This window comes from Vicugna pacos, chromosome 14 (genome assembly GCF_048564905.1).
Source record: "Vicugna pacos chromosome 14, VicPac4, whole genome shotgun sequence".
Classification (NCBI taxonomy): domain Eukaryota; kingdom Metazoa; phylum Chordata; class Mammalia; order Artiodactyla; family Camelidae; genus Vicugna; species Vicugna pacos.
Window position 1 is genome coordinate 48,441,084 of NC_133000.1, and position 21,790 is coordinate 48,462,873.

The 21,790-nt window shown below is 33.8% G+C and overlaps 1 protein-coding gene across 8 annotated transcripts in view; it reads right to left on the reverse strand.

The window, feature by feature from the left end:
* The window catches only part of MYCBP2 (MYC binding protein 2), a 233,182-nt gene that overhangs the window by 83,798 nt on the left and 127,594 nt on the right, over nt 1-21,790 (reverse strand). For all 8 annotated transcript variants that reach the window (XM_072976390.1, XM_072976388.1, XM_072976389.1 and 5 more), the window contains 10 exons: nt 21,527-21,705; nt 18,917-19,059; nt 17,344-17,444; nt 16,398-16,616; nt 11,214-11,439; nt 10,153-10,271; nt 9,456-9,543; nt 7,093-7,142; nt 4,815-4,987; nt 3,394-3,538 (listed from right to left, as the gene is read on the reverse strand). In XM_072976390.1, coding sequence (XP_072832491.1) covers nt 3,394-3,538; nt 4,815-4,987; nt 7,093-7,142; nt 9,456-9,543; nt 10,153-10,271; nt 11,214-11,439; nt 16,398-16,616; nt 17,344-17,444; nt 18,917-19,059; nt 21,527-21,705 — 1,443 coding nt within the window. The remainder of the gene's footprint in view (nt 1-3,393; nt 3,539-4,814; nt 4,988-7,092; nt 7,143-9,455; nt 9,544-10,152; nt 10,272-11,213; nt 11,440-16,397; nt 16,617-17,343; nt 17,445-18,916; nt 19,060-21,526; nt 21,706-21,790) is intronic.

Sequence of the window (21,790 nt, forward strand, 5' to 3'; positions counted from 1 at the left end):
TATCCAGTAATTCTAGTATAAATACTTTCCAGCAATCTCCACATGTTCTAAAGCACTATTCTCAATTTTAGCTATACTGTTCTGCAGAAGAAAAAGTACTCCACTGCTAGATGTCCTGGAAATTAACATAATAAAACAAACCTAATATTTAAAACTTAAAGATATTTACCTATTCTGCAGAAAGAGTACTATTAGACAGCTCTGTCACCAATATGTGTTACGAGATCTAAGCAATCCAATTAAACTTTCCAACTCTTTTTCTTCAACGATAAAATGGGAGTATCTTTTATCTACTCTACTACAGAGATGCAAAAGAACGCATTTCCTAAGGTATGTTAACGCACTGAAAATATACATTGTCTCACAAACAATACTCAGAAATACTTCCCAGGAATTATAACCAAACATCTTACTGTTATTTGTTTGCTTATGCATTGGCCAAAAAACACTTGCTCCTTAGGCAGCCACAAAATTACAAACAATTTAAATACCACTTTAGCTCTTGATCTCAGGTATCATCATTCTGAGATTCACTCTAAGTTTCTTCTGTCCTTTTCAGACACTACTTGTGGCTGGCAAGAACAGGCAATTCAACAATAAGATCTTCACAGAAATAGAAATGGTAGCATAAATGAAAGTGACAATATTACTTAAGTAATTGAGAGACATCCCAGAAATGTGACATGTCTTTAATGTTTATTGCTCTAATGCCATTCTAGGGAGTCAGTAACTTGAGACTCTCACTACCCACATAAAGTTAAGTAGAGTTAACAAATGCGTTCCACTAAATAACCACAAACTTTAGCTGGGGCTATGAGAGAACAGTCTTTGGATTAACATAATGCTCTAGAAATATTAAAAACCCATCTTACATTTAAAACACATAAGTTTAAAAATATATAGTAAAATTCTTCAACTCATATTCACTGCCACCATTAAAAATTTTAAACTTAAATGTAATAAAAAGAAAAAAAAGTAAATGCTTCCAAATTTTATGACATTTAATTTTAAATTATAGCCACTATTTTTATACACACTATTTTGATTTAATCTTTCTGTAAGCAACTATATTTATGCTAAGTAAATTAACATTGGAAGTACATGTACCTATATACTATGAACCTTTAAATAAGTGACTGAATAATTTTATACTCTAAGAATATTGAGATGTAAAATGATAACCATTCTGCTTTTATAAACTGTGCTTCTTTGTAAAATTTGTTCTTTTATTTTCTATGTGACTTTCTCTTTTCACAAAATAAGATTTCCTTCGAATAATCATTTTATAAGTTAAAAAAAAAAAACCCGAAAAACACCCAAACCCTTGCTGCTATCAAAGTATCTTGGATCTCACTGAAATATTAGCTGCAAACTATCTTTAATGTTTCAAATAACTGGTTATTACTACATAAAGATACTTCAGTAATTTTTATAAGTTTAAAATGCTCCTAAACCTTCATGTGCTGTCTATCAGGAGGAAAATAAAACATTAAATTAATTTTGTTTTCGGCTAACGTGATAATGTGGTATTAATAAATTAAACATCAATATGTATGCAAATCACTTTTCCTAAATAGTGTTTACTAGAGTTTCCTAGATATGGCTTCTAAATTAGAGATAATTCTGATATGAACTTGAGCATACTGAGTAGTAACAGGTTTAGGGGGAAGGAGGACATGAAGCAAAATATATAGAAAAAAAGAGGAAGTAAAGAGAGAGAGAACTCATGCTGCTAAGACAAGAACTTAAAGAAGGAGGAGAACAAAAGATAAAGCATAAAGTCTGACTCTGAAATGTAAGATGTAAACAACCCAGATACCAAAACGGAGTAACAGACAACAAAAGGTGCAAAGGAGGAATCACAGGAAAATACAACTAAAGTTAAGCATAACAGCATGAACATTAAAAAGAAATGAAATGTTATGCTGACATGGAAAATGGTTATTACAATGTAGTCACGTGAATAAGGAACTTACTGTGAGCTCAAAGACTGGATTTAACAACTCACTATATACATGTAAGAGAGAAATTCATCAGTAAATACACAAACCCCTTAACATATTAATGAAAATTGTGGTCAAAATTCTATCTTTGGGTGGAGTCATTTTTTGTATCACTATCAGAATTATTTTCTTATCTATTCAATTTTTTTCTTATAGCTTGTGATGCTTTTTGCATTACATACAGTAATTATTAAGGGCATGGAATCACTTTGATGGAGTTTGATCGTCCTTAAAAAAGTAAGATAGAAGAGAAAATATGAGTGTGGCATATTGTATGAATATGTATTTTATATACTGAATGTAATTAAGAGCATATACTATTCTATCCTATATATGTATGTCTGCATCATGATATAAGTCCTTGCTGGTGGTGATGGCCAAAACCTTGAAAGGCACTGGTAAAGTTTGATTTTTGTTTAGTTATCAGGGTCAAACGCTTTTCCATACAGTTTTCCTTACTAGTTGTAAGACGTGAACTATATGTCTCTTGTCTTTTTTTTTTTTTTTTCCACTATGAGTCAAGTAAGAAGTCATTGTACTTCCAGGGTATAAATCAAATAATGTACCAACTAATTGAAATAGTTCTATTAAATGCAATACTGAGGTAAAATCAGTACTTCTATGAGTAGAAAAGATTTTGTAGGTTAATCAACTCTAAGCCCCAAACAACCAAATCACTCTGTAATACAACTTAGGGTTAGGAGCGGCTGCGGATTGCCTATATAAATTTTCATTCAATATTGACTGTCTTTAGAAATATAATAAAAGTTTTAAATAAGATACTGAATTAATAGATTGTATCACAAAGGACTTAATTTTATGCATTATAATATGCTCTGAAATGTCACTATTAATTAATGTCTCAAGGAAGAGTTATCCAAAGAGCTATATTCTTCAATACAGCACATGGGTAGTTCCATTCATCATTCTTTACAATCCAAATGTATATATTTCTAATTTATTTAATAAGTAACAATATTATATTTTAAATGTTATTTCAATAGTACCAAATGCAAAATGTATCTGAGTCTTTAAAAAATATATATACAAAATTTTAAAATGTATTCTTTCACTGATTTATTCAATCTTTTATGTACTGATGGCCTTCCTCCCATGTGCTCAGCACTCTTTGTATGGATACTTCCTTATCCTTCCTTTGAATCACCAGAGCACCTAGCAAAATGTAAAAAACAAACTAAAAATGTATGCAACTTGGAAATTGACTAATGATTAATATGAACAAGTCATTTAAACAATTTTCAGCTTCTTCCATTACATATATGTAAAGAGGGTACTGCAAATGGACTCTAAGCACTTGCCGTTTCTAAAATTTTACTAGTTAGAACAGTCTGTGTATAGGTGTCTACTAATTTAATTCTGATATAATTACCTTCATATTGGGAACATGTACCACATCCCCATACTGGTCTTTTGTTTGAACAGTTATGGTAGTAGGCCAACCACAACGAATATCATCCTTATTCAGAATCAAAGATGTTTTCTGAGGATCAGCATAGGAATCTGGCTGAAGCCACCTAGAAGTAATGAAAAAAAACAAGCAAACAAAAAGCCAAACATTAATCAACATCTTCAATGATTAACATGAAATTAAGCTAAAAGAATAAAACTTCTATCAAACAAAATGCTAAGATGGTATCTTCATTTCCAATTCAGTGATAATGACCACAAGTGTCCCCCTTGGAAATTATTAATGACAAATTAATTAAAAAATATGCTGAAGCACATGAGATCTCTGATGATTACAAACAGAACAGAAATAATCTTAAAATCGGGAAATTTGAAACTTAACTATGGCTGATTCAAAATAACCAAGAAAATGAATTTAGGTCGTGGATACTTTGAAGTCCAAAATACACTCATCCTCACTGAGGGAGGTCTGCCTTACGGAGGTCTGCCAACCTGAAAACCTGGGAAAGAGCAGCCTCTCTGTCAAAACAGGGACAGAAGTGACATTCTGCTTGGTGGAGAGCAGGCAGGTTAAAGATACATCACCTATCTTCTCTTTCTTTAAACAGTTCCTTAATTATCTCCCTTCATTACTTTCCCTTCCATGTAATCTTACCAATTTTCTATGCTTTGTGATATCCATGCCTGAATTGCCTCCATAATCTACATTTAGGCTGTCCTATGAGATGAGTAATAAGTAACTCTGTCATGCTTTACATAAAAATGTCCACAAAGAAATCAGTGAGGCTGACTTAAAAGATTTTCTGTTCTTCTCCATCATGATTTTGGTTTTTAAAAACTACAGAGTAATCTCTGTATTTTTAAAATTAAAGCCAGAAAGAGTCTAGATTTCTATATTTCTAGTAAAGTCACACAAGCCAGCATATTTGTTCTTTTCATCATATAAAAAAAATACAGCAACAAAATAAATGAGAACTCTACAACCTCAAATGATCTGATTTAAACTCTAAACTTATATTTGCATTAATTGCAGATTTGAAAAAACTTCATATTGAAATAAAATATAGTGATAAATCTAAGAGTTTAGGATAGATATTAAATATTAATATCAGATACACAGACTTCTCAATTACACCATGTGTTCCACTTATTTTTAAATAAAAGCACCCAGAAAATATTAAAACAATTAACAACTATCATATATTTTTTAAATATTTTGAAATATTAACTACCATTTTATGTTTCAGCATGTCCAAAACACATAAACTAGAGCATTTTACGCAGCATTTTAACATCCTAATGATTCCCCTCTCATTCCTCTTCAGAATTGAAGACTGAGGCAAGCCCTGAGAGAAAGTCATTATAGTACTTGAAGAACATTACCTCGCAAGCCTTCCACCACTTGATCCTGGAACACAAGCAATAAAATCATCCAAAAAGGACTGCTCGTTGCTTTGGATTTGCAGTGGTAAGTTTCCTTCGAGCGCCTCCAATATAGTTGGTGAGTGAGAAAGAGCTAAACCCTTTCCAAGAATACCAGAATGGGTTTTGCACACCTGTTGGGTAAAAGAGAACATTTATATATTTTAAAATATAAAACTTTAATTACATGAAGTGTTTGAACTTGCACCCAATTTTAGATAGGTCTTCTGGGGGAGATCATTTTCTCCCCATGCCCCCAGTGCTCCTTCAGTCTATAAAGTAGAAAACCTGCGAAAAACATGAGATGACACTTCTAGTCTCTTTCCTCCGACAAAAATAAGTGATAAGTGATTAATCAGAGATCTGCCCGATAGATGCAATGGTACATCTCCTCCCACTCAAGCTCTCTACCTGGGTCACATCCTCATTTGTCAGGGCCAGGGCTCCCTTCTGTAGACAGATGCGGAAGGCTCCCTTTTTCCGTCCCCATTACAGGCAACTATCATGAGGAGGTTGTGTCTGCTCTCTTGGGCGACTGGGTATACCAAGGTCCTGACTTGGGCAAAAAGTGGCTGGAAGCCTGATTGTGGCTGCACATTAGCTTGTGTACGCCTTATTAAAGTTAAGGAAAAAAGGCAGGTAAAAGTGAAATTTTAGTTCTCACCTATATGACAAGCAAGCCTCAAATTTTGGAAAGACCTGCTTTAAGTGCTGAAACTTTATACATACTTTTAAATAACTGTATAATAAATACCAAAACAAAATATTTTTATAGAAAAGGATTATACTTCCAGTTCTATCAGGTCCTATAACAGTGACTTCTGCATTTTACAAGCTATCCAATTTAAAAATCAGGATCTTTCAAATCAAACAGACTTGAGTTCAGACCCTGATTTTGGACAAATTATTGCTGCCTGCTCTTGAGCTAACAAGTTACAGACCATTCCTGAATCAGCAAAATGTATAAACTGGTGATCAAATAATATCTCTCTTCTGTGATCATTAGAAAATTTAAATTGAATAACACATTTAAGTGCTCACTACACTGCCTAACAAGTAGTAGGGAATTAATATATGTCAGACCATGACAACAACTACCTTACATGCCAAAAAGGTGGGTAATTTGGGACTTTATTTTCTTTTTTCTTTAACAGCAGCACAATAAAGATCTCTTTATATGTGGCCTAAATGACATTCTGTAAGCCATAATAATCCTTGTAATGATAACATGAGCTACTTGATGGTTTTCTTTAACTGGAATGTTATCTGACATGTAACATGTTTATTTAATATTTGTTGAATTATTCTTTATTTTTGTATCTTGAGATACAGAGATTTAACCTTTTTTATAAGAAAAAGACAGAAACAAAAGCTGGTGGGTTTTTGAAACACAGAAGTTTCTTAACAGCATCGAGGACACCATGGCTCCCTATGTTTAGAGCACAGTGATCAAGATCACAGACTTTGTCACCAAACTGCCAGAGATCAGTGCCTCACCTCCTTACCTATACATAGAGGTAAGAGTCTCTAATTCCTAGGGTTGTTGTGAGGACTAAATGCGTTAAAAATATGCAAAGTGTTTGGAATAGTAATTGAACAAGTTAAGATCAAATACACATTTGTTTTTATTATTACTGTCATGATCAATTCATTTCAGAAAATAAATAAAATATAAATTACTAGCTGTAGGTTTTAGAAGATCTGGATGCTAGCTGTTATCTCCCAATTAGCTGAATTCTTAGACGAATCACAAAACTTCTCTTAAGTTATTATAATTGTAAGATACAAGAGAAAATATTGACCTCACCTCAAAGTGTAATTCCAAAAACAGAGAATTAATGTCAAAGATACGGGAAACTATAAAGTGCTCTACAGATATTATTTAAATTACTACTATTAACACTTTTTCCCCTTCTTTCTAACTGGTAAATAAAACTTCTTTCAAGATCCACTTTCAATGTCCACAGCTCAGCAGAACCTTCCCTTGCACCCTTGGCACTTGGCAGCTGTTCTTCCTCCAGCAGGACTCATGTCTCACCCCAGCACATCCACCATGCAGCACAGCAAGGGTTTGCAGGGGTCTCTCCCAACAAGAGGAGAAATTATGATTTATTTATCTTTATAACTGCCAATTAGGAAATGAAATACTTAATGTTCAAGAAAAATAAGGTTGATCTGAAGGAACATACTGCTTAAAATTAATGTACAAAGTTTATCCTTATAGTTTTGAGGACAATACCTGTAATGCAGCCTCTTCAAGAATTTCAAGATCTTCCTCTAATTCATTACCTGTTGTGTAAATGAAAAATTTTACTAAAATATATCAATACTTAGTTTAACTTTCTAATCCTTTGCATTCATCACAATTTTTGCACAATTTTGATATTCCAAATTGAAGAGAACTATTATCACTCTGCATAAACCTCAGTGATTTAAATTTTAAAATGTTATTTTCAATGTGAATATAAGCTGTAATTCTCAAGGAAATATTCAAAAGCCATCCATCAAGTGATTTTCAAAAGACATATACTATATTTAAGTACATAAATGTGTATGTTTGAATTTAATGTAATTATATTTTTACCAAAAAGAAAAAAAAAAAAGAAAGAAGGAACCGATTATTCAGAATCTGTCTTTCTATTTTGGGTATCTTATAGAAGAGCTATTCCTTTAGTAAACAATAGTTACGTACAGAAAAACATAAGAAAATAACTGTATTCTTTAGCCATTTTCTCCTTTATTGCTTGATGTAGAACATATTTTATTTATTGAATTTTCTTTGATAATTTAATTAATTTTTAAAATACTACTACTAAAGTAATACATGTTCAAAGGGAAATATTCAAATTATACAGAAGTGTAGAATAAAAAATTCTGTCACCATCCCCTTTCAAAGATAGAGTGTCAACAGTTTCTTATGTATTAGTCTAGAAACATGTGCAAAAAATAAGTGTACATACATGTGTGTCAATATACATACACGTGCACACATACACATACATTTATACAAATATAAGATAATGTTCACAGAAAGGGCCCCACAGAAAAGGGACCCTCTTCTATAGCTTGCTTTTCTCAGTTAGTATAAGTTGGGTATCTTTCTTAGCCAGGACATAGAGGTTTAATTTTTTGTTGCTTTGTTGCTGTTTTTTAACAGCTACATACATTCCTATTGTATGTACCATTAATGGATGTACCATTACTTATAGAACCAGTTCCCCACTGACAGACATTTTGGTTGCTCTGGGTTTTACAATCACAAGCACTGCTATGTTAATCATATAACATATATTTTGGGGAAATCTGTTCAAGTATACATAAAAAATTGCTACAGCAAAGGTATATGCACATAAAATTTGAATAGTTGACAAATATCCTCCAAAAAGGTTGTATCAATTTTCTTCATATGAGTGGAATATAAATATCTCACCTCCTCATTTATGTATCAATGTTAAGTAGGAACAAAGGAACCGGGAAGGATGGAAGGCAGCAGGTAGAAAGAAGGGAACAGAGAAGGAAGAAAAGAGTAGAGAAAGAGAAGGGAAAAAAGAAAGAAGAAAGTGGGAAGGGTAGTCCCAGAGGGAGGAGATATAGATGGACATTTGTGGGTGAGAACTGGGGAAATGCAATAATAATGTCTTTTATTCTCAACTACTGTAAAAGTAAAAAATGTTCAATCATCTATAAAAATCATGAAATTTTTAACTTTATTTTCATCTTTTCCATTTTGATTATAAAGCAACTTATGTATCATATAATTTTGTATCACAAAAATAGGTATTCTTCTGCCACTGCCTCACTTCTGTTATGTGTCACATGAAAACTCTTCTAAACAGCTATCTAAATTCATTCTGAGTCTCCTTCCTGACTCTCCATTCTCTCACCTCACTCTAACAGTCCTTATATTTCTCTCGTTTTACTGATGTATTTCCTACTGAGTATATAAATAGCCAACACGTTTTTCAATCCAAAGACAAATTTTAATTTACTTCTCAGTTACATTAAAAAAGTCCCACCAATACCCACTCTCCTGAGGTTTCATATCTACCTCACTGGCCACTGCTTCACAGTCTTTAATGCAGCTTCTTCCTAGTTTTGACTTTGAAATTCTGGCAAGTCCCAGCTCTGATCCTTTGCTAACTTCTCTTTCTCATTTGCATTCTCTTCTCAGCTCATCTTTCATATGGTTCCGTGTCTATAAATGCAAACTATGTTCAAACGATATTTCTATTGACTTGTCCCCTGAGTTCCAGACAATGAGCATCTAGTTGTTTACTTGGTATGTTCACTAGGATATCTGAGAGATATCTCAGATTTCTGGTTTGATACTATATTTCTAGTGCTGAACTCAGGGTCTGGCAGATCACATGTATGTGCATACAGTGTTTGTATGAACTACAAAAAACTGGAGAGATACACTCTTCAGTCTCCATTAAAAATACCCAAACCACCAGTATATTAAGCAGTTATTGCTCATGAAGGTAAGTGACTACTGAACTCAATTCACTGATCTATTTTCAGAACGTCCTGTAAAAAATAAATTCTTCTTAAAAAGGTTTTTTAAAAATCATAAACAAACACCTAGTATGTGACCAGACTTACCAATAGGAAGTGCTAGATCCTTTTTCATCAAAGCTGCTGCACAAACCCCACCAAGATTGGCTAGTTCTTTTTCCAACTGAATGACTCCCTGGAGAATTGCAAAAACAAAATCAGATGCTTTAAAAAAATGGAAGATGAAATTTCTGAAAGATGATGTGGATTATCAAAAGAACGTGACTTGAATTCAAGCATAACTTTAGAAACTAAAAGGAAGCATGTGTTAGCTAATAGTTAATTAAGAGTGTAAGAGGGTCAATATTTTGTCTCATGCTGGTTTATAAGGCTCAGACCTTCAGTTAATTACCCAAAGAATTTTTCATTCATTACTTTGAAGGAAGATGATCATTTTTTCACCTTGACTTTTTTTATTGTATGATTTAAAACATGTAGAAGAGATATTAAATTAGTCCCATTGTGAAATCAGGTTCTATTATTTACTCAAAGAGCCACAGCCACCAAAGCAGATTTGGAACAGGCACAAGGGTCATGTTGCCTAGACTCCATTCTCTTTACATAGTAAAAGTAGCAAAAACAGACCACTGCACAAAATTAAATTACAAAATATTTTAAATTATATACCACAGCTTGAAATAAATTTCAGACTTCTTGAATATAGAGAGCAAATACAATTTAAGACAACAGCAGCCCTTAGAAACACAATCTTCCTTAACACAATGAGAAGATAATTCATTCTCACCTCATCAGGTCCAGGGCTAAACTCATATCCAATTGCAAAACATTTGAAACCATAGAAAGAAGCTTTCTCATCTTTCACATAATCTGATGCAGTCTCCAATGAAAAAAGGGCCTCATTTCCTAAGAAAAAAGCTAACAATGAGTTCAAAATCTGAAACAACTTTATTAAAATTTTCCTAACTTTTATCCATCTCAAGAACGGTAGCAACACATATCAAGTACTAAAAAACTGAGTTGTTTGGGGGTTCCTATAACTGCTTTAACAAACCTGTGCTAAAAACAACACCAGAAGCAATAAAAACACTCCAAGTGAATTATTATTTTTCTTTATGATCAAATTCTCCTTAATCCAAAGTAAAATCATTTTCAGTTATCTGTCAATTATTGAGGCCTACATTATTAGCCTTTTCTATTCCAGAGTGAGTAATCCTCCATGCGGGAATCAGGTTTTCTCTATCTCTTCACAAACAAACAAGGCAGGTCAGACTAGAAGAAAGAGGTTTCTGAATTCAAATTGGCTATTAGTTTGAGAGATCACAGGAGTAGTTATGGTTAATTGGTTAAAAACACAACAGACTACAATAACAAAAGTGCTGTCTCCCTCCCTCCCTGCACCCCCCCCCCCCCCCCCCCGCCTTCCCAGGCCTGAAAACAACAGCTTTACAACTCAGTGCCTTAGGCGGTTTACCAGTTCTCTTGAAAGAAAGGAGTCCTTGGTAAGTTCTCAAAATTCAGCACTTATTGGGAAAATAAAAATCTTCCACTTTTTCTACGGTTTGGTTCCAACTATATAGACAGCCATTCTTCATTATTAACTCTCTGCTTTGGTTAAGCTAATCTTTTCTCAAAAGATCCTCAAAAAAACTCTCTTTTCTAAAACTCGGCCATGTTATGCCCCTTGCCCAGAGAGTCTTTACTATCCAATTGTAATCCAAATACTGTAGGTCTTGAAGAAATTCTAAAACTTAAATGTAGATTTTCAATGATATAACCTTACTGGACACAATTTTCATAAACACATATATTTTACCATATAAAATCGAAAAGAAAAAAATGACTTACCTGGTAACACTAAGACCATAGTAGGCCACCCAGAGGATCCGGAAAATTTCTTTAATTCTATCCAGGAATTAAGATTTTCATGAACAGATGTCAATTTTGGTCCATATCCTGAATTTTGCACAGTTCTAACAGGAATCAGCAAACGGAGGACATCTTCTGACTGTGCAGTACCACACTGGGGGTCAAACTCGATTGTCATCCACCGCACACACTCCGGGAATGTCACCTGAGGTCAGCAGGTAAGAGGACACTTGAATTTGTTAAGATGAATTAGATTTTAGTTTTCTGTCTGTTTCAGAAACAGGACATCATACTATAAAGATGATGCCTTCAACATACTGTAAAATAAATTTTAAATAAGTTAACAGACTAGTTTAAATATAATCAGAAATCAAGGTATTATTAATGGTCATTATCAATTGTCTCTACTTCCTACCTGAATATCTATTTCTTTCTACCTAAACTTGGTTAATATTGCAGTAATGTTTGTAAGAACACACTGATATCATTAGAAAAACAATTACAGAGCTGCTTAATTTTAACAAGTATTCAGTTACCTGATTTTCCTGTGGAAGAGTTAGTTATATAATAAATTTTCCATTTCAGTCTGCATGTATTTAAGGAATATAAGCAGGTAACTAACTATATAATTTCATAGGTAAAATACAAAGATACACTGACGTAAATGAATAGATCATTAAAAGGTAAGATTTTAGTCACTTTTAGGTTGCCTACCATCTACAATATCTGTTACAAATGCTTCTCCTCATTAGCAAAAAAATTTTGTAACTTCATATATTATGAGAATAAATATAAACACACATGTGCACATACACACTTGGTAGAAGTCTAGATTTTTATGTTTTCCTAACCTAAAATTTTGCTGTATATGTAAGTTCATTTTGGCACATAATTGTTTGTATTTTTAAGGCCAGTTTTAAGCTTTTGTCACCATCACAGTAGAAGGATTTCTGTAACGGTGGTCAAATTACAGTTAAGTAGGACCATGTCAAATAGTAAACTATAAATTGGTTGTAGCACATGATGTAAACCTTAAGAAATTTCCTAAGATTAATATTATTCTAAAAAATTATCTAGAACCTAGGCAAACATTTTTAGTAGAGCATTTTAAAACATCTCCATTTAAATTAAAAGCTCAACTTTGCTCAGATTAACGTAAATGTAAATTAAAACTAAATTGAGACCATTTCTCCCATTACATTGGCAAAAGGCTCAAAATTTAACCACATGCTCTGTTGGGGAGGCTGTGAGAAAATAAATGATCTCATATATTGTTGGTGGGGACACAAAATGGTATAATTTATGGAAGGGAATTTGTCAACATCTAGCAAAACAACATATGCATTCACCCTCTGAATCCGCAATCCCAGATCTACAGAGCACAAGGCTCCTTATTCTGTATTTGTTTAACCCAGCAATTTCACTTCTAGAAATTTACCTTGAAGATATGCTATAACAATGTGGAAACATATGCACAAAGTTATTCCCTGCAAAAAAAAAATATTGCAAAAAACTGAAAACACCCCACATGTTCACACATATAAGATGGGCTGAATAAACTATAATACATCTTCACAGTGGAGAACTGCAAAATTGTAAAAAAACAATGAAGATGATTTCTTTAAATGGATAGGGAGAGATTTCTATACATCACGTCAAATTTAAAAGGCAAAGTGTAAAATAGTATATATAGTGTGCTACATTTTTTGAATAAAGAAAGAAAATAGGACTACATCTAAATCAATGAATGAATGAATCAATCTTTCTGATTTTTTCCCAAAAGAACACAGGATGGATACAACAGGATACTTACTGGAGTAAGTGAGAAGCAGAGAAGGGAAAGGACTTGTAATTCTGAGAACATTATTTTGTATAATTTTATTTCTGGAGCCATTTTAATGTTTTACATATTTTAATAGTAAAATTATATCAAGAAGGATAGGAAAAAAACTCATATAAATTAAGTCTAAATAAACAAATAAGCTTAACTTGGTACCAACTGATCATATACCACCTACACATATACATAAAATGAACTACTCCAAGCCATTTCTGAATGAAGTAATTTGATTATATTAGTGTCAGTGGGATTAACTCCAAGGATAAATATTTTACAAAGAAATTCTTAATTTTACATAGTAGTTTTATACTCACAGTGGCATATATAAATGGAAATGGTATAAAGACTGAATAATGACAGCAAAGGATTATAACACTGAGCAAAAAGAGAATCTTTGAGTCTATATTGATACAAACATGTAAAATAAATAAACAAACAAACAAACATATACATACATATATAAATACATACACACATACATTTAAAGTGGAAGGAATGGGAAAACTCTCCTTTACAACAGAGCATTGGCTGGGTGGAGTAACAGAATTAGAAAGCCACCATTTTTCAACCACTATAGTAATAAATGATTTGGCTAAGAATAACCAATGGATGCTAAAATGTGTTCAGAGAATTTTTCACAGTCTCTAACCCATAGATATCTACCCATAGACATTTTCAAAGGAAAAATCAGGTGCTTTTTTGGTGGAGCTATGTCCTTAGTCAAGTGACTAAGTTCTTCCTAACAGGATGCACTAAGGAGAGAGAATACAATATCACTCATGTAGCGCTGCCCAAAATGCATAACCTGAATCTAATCATTAGAAAATGATCTATCAAATACAAATAAAAGGATTTTTTTTCACAAAACCACTGACTGAATTATTCCAAAATGCCAATGCACCATTTTAGATTAAAGGAGACAGAAACTAACAACTAAATGCAATGTTTGAACCCAAGTGGATCCCAGATCTAGGTTTTAAAAAAGGCTATGGATGCCATTGTTGGGACAAATGGCAAAAAAAACCATGATGTAATACTACTTTTTACTGTGATAATAATACCATATCAATGTTAAATTCCCTACATTTGATGAGTGTATTGTGGTTATACAGAAAACTTCATTGACCTTAGGAACAAGGTGAGGGGTCGTGATGTTTTCACTTACTCCAAAATTGCCTAATAATAAATATAAATAAATAAATAAACATGGTAAAATGTTAAGTGATGAAGCTAAGTGAAGGGCATATGAGGGCGTTCATTGCACAAATCTTAACTACCTTTTTCTACAGGTTTGAAATATTTTGAAATAAAAAGTTGAAAAACATGAGGAATGAATATACACACACTTCTGCATCTGTTAATGTGTATCTATGCTTACATTAAAAGAAACAATGGAAGACTAAACTACAAAATTATAATAGTATGAAAAGTTACCTGGGAAGAAAAAATGGCAGAGAGGAAGGGAACAGAGCAAGGGAACAGAGATAAAAGCTAGACTTCTTTGAATACACTTGGTTTTATAGATTTGACTTAAGACTGTGTAACTAAAATTATATCAAACAAGATTTAAAAAGTGATTCCTAAAAATCTAAAGTAAAACAAATGATGTCGAATGTACATCCAATTAGTAGCATAATCACACAGACAGGGATTATTCCAACTTACTTTAAAGCACAGCAATCGATCATATCCACTTACTTTAAAACACAGTCATTTCCCTATACATCCTAATTGGGCTATGTCCAAAAGATGAAAACACACACACACACAGAGCAAATGAATAACTGACTTTCTAATTCTATTATTCCCAGTGTCATTAAGAACAGAAATTCTAGCTGTATGAGGAAGGAGGTTCAGGTGTAACATCCTGTGGTCCTTATTTTAAATAAGCAGCAATCAGTACAAACTCATGAGGTATTTTATTTTTAAAGAAAATACACATACACATAAATATGCCTATATATAAATATACACACATGTATTATACAAATAATATGCTTGTGTTTATAAATGCACATGTGTTTATGTGTGAGTATATGTGCTAGTTCTTTATACTATAAATATCTAGAAACAATGATCACCCAGGAGAAATGAACATTTCTGGTACCATATTTTGGCTTTTAAACACATTACCATTAAAAAGAACCATGGCATTTTGAAAAAATGGCTTATTTCAGATCTGAAGCAGGAAATGTATAAGCAAGCCTCTTTCTTATAACATCTTACACCAGAGCCTAGAACATCTTAGAACATCTTACACTAGAGAGCGAGGAAGCTATGAATGACTACAAAGAGTGTAAAGGGCTCAGGGGGCAAGCTGAAGTGGATCCTATCCAAAAAAGACACATGATCCAGTTTCTTAAATAAAATTCAATGAAACAAAAAAACAGAGAGATGGAGGAGAACCCATAGATTAAAAGAGACTTAAGAGACATAACCAATCACAATGCATGGAGCTTATCTGTATTCTAATTCAAACAATTTAAAATGTGCATTTGATGATATGAAGGAATTATCAGTCCTTTTAGTATGATAATAATATGGTTGTTTTTTTCAAGCAGGTCCTTATATTTTAGGACACATAATGAAATATCCACCAATGTGCTTTAAAACAATAAAGGAAGGGACAAAGCGGGTGGGGGAATAAATGAAACAGGTCTGACCAAGAGTTGATAACTGCTGAATCTGGGATGATGGATAAATGTAGTGAACTGCACTAGTTTGTCCTTTTGTATGTTTACCATATTCTACAGTGAAAAGTCGAGTATTTTATAAGCGCATAAAACTTAAACTTATAATTAAATTAAGTGGACACATTTTGTTCCTCCTTAATTTAAATGATACAATTTAGGAAGCAAAGAATAAGGATCATGAATACTCTAATAAAACATTATATTTATAAATATTTTATATGTACTTTTTTTACATTATGTATAGTATTTTGCATCCTACATTGGGAATATAAATTTTCAGAGCTCAGGCTGTGGTACAAATAATATCATTTCAAAAACTAGTTTTTAAATTATAATGCTTATATCCACTATTACAGTATACAATATGCAGCTGAGCATTATACACTGCACTGCACTTGTAAAAAGATATGAGAACTACTCTCATAAACTCTACAAAACCATACTCTTTAATAGTAAAAATTGTCTTAAACCTTTTTGTGTATCTGACACTAACCACCTGCTGATTCTCTATATGTAAATTCTATAAAAGTAGTTACACGTCTGAATGCAGGCAAAGTAACCTTTAAGACATGATTATGGAACATGAAACCAAGTTTTAAGTTTAAACCCTGCCCAGGAATTGGTGCCCACCTTGTAGTGCATCACACATGCAGGTTTATACGGGTGCTCGCTCTCTATGACAGCATAGTGATTAGAGGTTGTACAAGCAGAGAGGCCCTGTTCAGGCTGGTTTCCTGTGGTGCTGTCTGTTGACTGATTAGGATTGAATGCAGGGGGTGCATACTTCTGATTCAAAATGGCAACTGAAGGAAGCAACTGTTGGACAAGGCCAAAGACTTCTACAGCCACCTAGTACCAAACAAAAACAAAAACAAAACAAAAAAGAAAGGAAAAAAAAGATTAAATGAGATAATAAATGTGAAAGCTGCTTTAAAACTAATAATTGCTGTAACTGTTGGTTACCCTTATTATTAAGAATTTCTATCCAGAGTTTATTCTAGCTAAGTTTTTGTTCAAAGAGAAATTTGTTCTATGGGAAAAAAGATTTACCTCAGAAGTCTTAGACGTTATATGAAAATAACCTAGTCTATATTTTTAAACACTTTCGCCTTTTTGTGACCTGCAGTAAACTAGGTTGCACTCAAATTTAATTATGCCAAAGAATCAGTAGTTTACGATTTTTTCCATGTCTTGAATATTTCACAAGTTAAAAACAGTCCTATCCTTTTACCTTGTTGACTTTATTCAACATGAAGATTTGGCATCAACATCATAAATCTTAAAAATCTCAGTGAACTTAAGCTTTCCTTACATATCATATTCTAAAATATATTTGTAATTCCCAAATTCTTCAAATGCAAAGCCAATAAGCCAATAAGTACAGCAATCCAGTAAACAATACTAAAATCAGAGAGTTAGTTATTTAACTAGTAACTTCTACCATTCACATGTTTATCTGCTTGTTACCTGTAACCCAGGTGCCTCAAAGAGTAAAGTATTTTTAAAGGAAAGACACCAAGTCTAAAAAAATTATATTTACAAAAAAGATTCAAAGTTATAGAATGAAATCACACACCTTGGGAATTGCAGCAGCTACTGGTCCTATGTAGGCTATGATAAGGGGAAGCAGCATGGAAAACAGACTGGAAGAGCTGAGCAGCTCTGGAATGTCATCAGCTAAAAAAGGCATTAAAACCATAGTTAGAAGGTAATTTCATTGTGATGTATATACACTATACTAAATCTAGACTCTAGTTCCCTGAGCAAAATTATAGTTGACATTGACCGAGTGCTTATAAAGGACCTGGCACTATTCTAAGGGCTTTATTTACATCCATTACACCAATTAATCCTTATAGTGAGGTACTTATTTTATCACTACTTTTTAGAAGTGGAAACCAAGGCACACAGTGTTTAAGCACCTTATCCCAAATCATACACTTGTTAAATGACAGAGCCAGGATTAGAATCTAGAGGAACAGCCATGATTTCAAGCCATGACTACTCTTGGTGTCACACATAGCTATACGTGTGACATTAGGCAATTATATAAACTGTGTGTGCAAGTTACTCATCTGTAAAAGAGGATTAAATACTTCTCTCACTGGATGCTATGAAGACAGTGAGTTTATATACGTAAAATGCTTAAAATACTACATGCACATATTAAGTACTCTAAAAATGTTTGCTGTTATTAGCTATACTGCCTCCTAGTTCTCCAAGGAAAGCACTTTGCTGATGGACATTTTAATTATCTATCCATGAACATAGTACTGGGAAGATAAGTTGAGTTTAGACTATGAAGACCTTTATATTAAAGGCCAATTATTTCCAAATACTTATTTCCAGATCTGCCATTACATCAGAATAGGGTAGTTATGTTAAAAAAAACAAAAACAAAAACACCACCACCACACCTATCCAGCCTAAACCCCTAATTTGGATGAGCCAAATAGTCTTTATTTTCAGCAAGTTTCTCAGGTGACTTTGACGTGCAATTAGATTTAGGAACAAACATTATAAATAACAGCAATGTTTTTGTAAATGTAAGTCTGCTCCCAGTGTGGAGGATGACTAGATAACTAGATGGGGAGCGAGGGAAAGGTAGCAGGGAAATTATGAGGATGTTATCCACCCATGAAAAAGAGGACATGTGCTTGTGCCATGGCAGCCTCAGCTATGGGAGAACAGAGAGAGAGGAGAATACAAACTGGAGAGTTTCCAGTGGAAGAACTCAGATACTCAATTTAAACAAGTGTATCTGGGGAGTTAATTAGGGTTATCCAGACCTTGGATGAATGATAATACTATTACTAGAAATGGAATACATATAGGAAGAAAAACAGGTCTAAAGGGGAAAACAAAATGTTTTTGACTACCAAAAGAACCAAAGATTCAGTTTAATCAAGAGTTTTTCTCTTAATGGGTTAACTAAGAAGACAATAATATACAGTAATTGCTTTTGAACACTCTTAAAAAACTTCTGCACTAGGATACAGAGAGCATGGCCGATCGTAGCTGCACACTACGAAAGTCTGTATGTGTGCAGACCTACAATGAATGAAACATTCTGGCTCTTCAGCACCTTTTTGCACAAGTTAGGGAATAAAGAATCTCAAATATGACTATTAAGAAGATGAAAGTCTTACCATCCACAGCAAGAGCTCTGTGCAAGAGGTCTTTTGCAGCTCGAACAACAGTGCTTACCACAGAGAGAGCCCTGCTACAGTTTTTATCTTCTTCATTGGCTTTACTCAGAAGTTGGGATTGCAAATCTCCATCAAATTCACTCCTATAATGTAACACATGAGATCATTTTACATGGTGGGTAAGACATGACTGAATTCTGGGAATCATATCTAGATCACAGTTCATTTAAAGTTAAAAAAGTAAATACACAACCTTATAACTTTAAGGAGCAACAGGACTTCAAAGAAACATAAAGCCAAATAAAGGCATAAAGTTATTTTAAATAGGATCACGAGGACTGTCTGAGGAACTGCTATTTAAACAAAGGCCTGAATTGTGTTAAGAAAGATCTGAGCTGAGAGAAAAGTATTAAGGCAAAAGGAACAGCAAGAGAGGTTCAGACAGGAACAAGACTGGTGAGTTCAAGGGACAGAATGAAGACATGTGTGACTGGAATGAAAGGAGAAAAGGTGGAGGGTGACAGGCTGGGCAAGGTCAACAGGAGTCAGATCACATGAGGTTCCCATGCCACAGTAAGGACTTAATGTTTTATACTGGAATGGGGGTGGGGAAGCTGTGCGGGGACTTGGAACAAAGGCAAACTTGGTATGATTTACAGTTTCAGAAGGTCACTCTGGCTGTGCTGTGGAGGACAGACCATAGCAGAGCAGCAGCGGAAGGAGGGAGACTGGTTTAGAGGCTGTTAAGGGAATCCAGGTAAGGGTGGTGATGATTTGGACTAGATTGCTAATTATGGGAGTACTAGAAAAGGTCAGACTTGGGACATTTTAAAAGTACAGCTGCCAGGACTTACTAATATAAAGCATGGGGTAAATAGGGATGTCAAGAATGACCCCAAGGTGTTCACTGTAACTGCAGATGAGGAGGAACCCTTCGGGTACCTTCCACTAAGATGTCTATTAGCCAATCTTAAAGAAGATGTGTGTGTGGTATAGTGGTTAAAGGTAGGTCATCTGAAGTCCCAATTTCCTGCCTAAAACTCCAGGACCATAATTTACTAGAAGTGTGACTTCAGGCAAGTTGTTAAACCACTCTGAGTCTCAGTTCCTTCATCTATAGAGCAGGGATAGGAACGCGCCCCGCCCACCTCATGGAGTTTCTGTGAGGACCAGCTGAGCTAACACAGGGAAACCACTGAGAATGCCGCAGGGCATACAGGAAGTGCTCAGTACACAGGAACGCTCATCACCATCTCCATTCCTGTCACTCAGATGAAGACGTCAGAGGGACCTGGATACTCATTCCAGGGCTCAGAGGAGACAGAATTAGCGATATAAACTTGGGAGCCATCAGAGTAGCATGGTTTTTAAAGTTAAGTAATTTTAATCTTTTTAAATTTAATTTAAATTTAAAGCTAAGGGTATTTAAACCTTGGTGGAAAATATCACAATACTGAAAATATTGTACTTTAATAAGATATAGTCTGGGTAGCAGATGCTTCTAAGGGGCTCTCCAGCTTTTCAAAATATGTAATTCTCTTTTTGGTTTTAAACCTATGGTTTGAGAAAGAGAATAATGTACTGCTTATTGTGGGGCTATGCAACAGAAAAGGTTTTTCACAGTTGGGGTAAAAGGACTAGAAAGCTTTTGTATCTCAGCAACAACATGCCACTGTGTAGCTGTTTAATGCCTATTATTTTTTTTTTTCAAAAACAGAAATTTGTCAGTTCTGGAAGTTTCAAGCTCAAAATCACAGTATTTGTAGGGTTGGTTCTTTCTAAGGGCTAATGCGTAGTATTTTTATTCTATTTTACATGAAGAAAGAAAGCAGATCATCTTCAGCTAAAGAAAAACTGTTTTGTACTGTCTAGGCATGTCTTCAGATTGTTTATGACAGAAACAGAGGAAGCAGCCAGTCTCTGAAAGTAATATGCAGCTTCAGTGATTTGATGTGAGGTCAGGTTGAGGACAAATGCGGTGAATGGTACTCACTACTATCTATGATTCCAGCTAAGTTGCTATAAGACAAAGAAATCAGACTCAGTGAGAAATGTGTATTTAAAAGTTTTTTTTAACTCAAAATTGTTATCATTCTTTATTTTCAACTGTTTTCATAAGGAATGGTTTTTGCTTTTTGATAAAAATATTATTAGAAGCAGATCACTATATATTGTAGGGCTCCAAGGACTAGATTCACAGACATCAAAATATTCTACAGACTTGATAACTGGATCAAGGTAACACCAGTATTTCAGCAGAGTTGATTTGATCATTAATTTTTGGTATTTTTAAAAAATAAATGAATAAATTCCATTTGAATTTGAAGCTGCAGACCACAAAACTATAAAGGTGACAATAAATAGCACATAAGCCCAGTATATAAATAAACATTTCAAAGATATTAAAGAGATAATGACAAAGAACATTTTAAAGTAAACACTGAATTTAATATATTAAAATGAGACCTTTTTATATGAATTAACACATGCAAGGAAGATACATTGTATAATTTAATTATCACTACCAGTTCAGCATTTTTCACCTTGGTAGTAAACTGTACACATTCTACCGCTTTAGAGGAGCTCCTTGATCTCCATAAACACACCTACCTGTAGTAGAGAATCTGCGGAATCTGTCCTCTGGTTTGGTTTGTGCCATTACTGCTCAGGCTGCACGTGCTGAATGTAAACGTCACGCCATCCGGGCACTGCACTGTGGTCATTCCTCCGTCTCCGTTGGCTGTGCGGCTTCCATAGTTCCTCAAGCGCACAGCATATTTAACATTTTCCTTTACAACAAAGATGTAAAGCATGTTTATATTTATTCATAATGTACAGAGGATATGTAAAATGAATTCTAGCAGCAAACTGGGC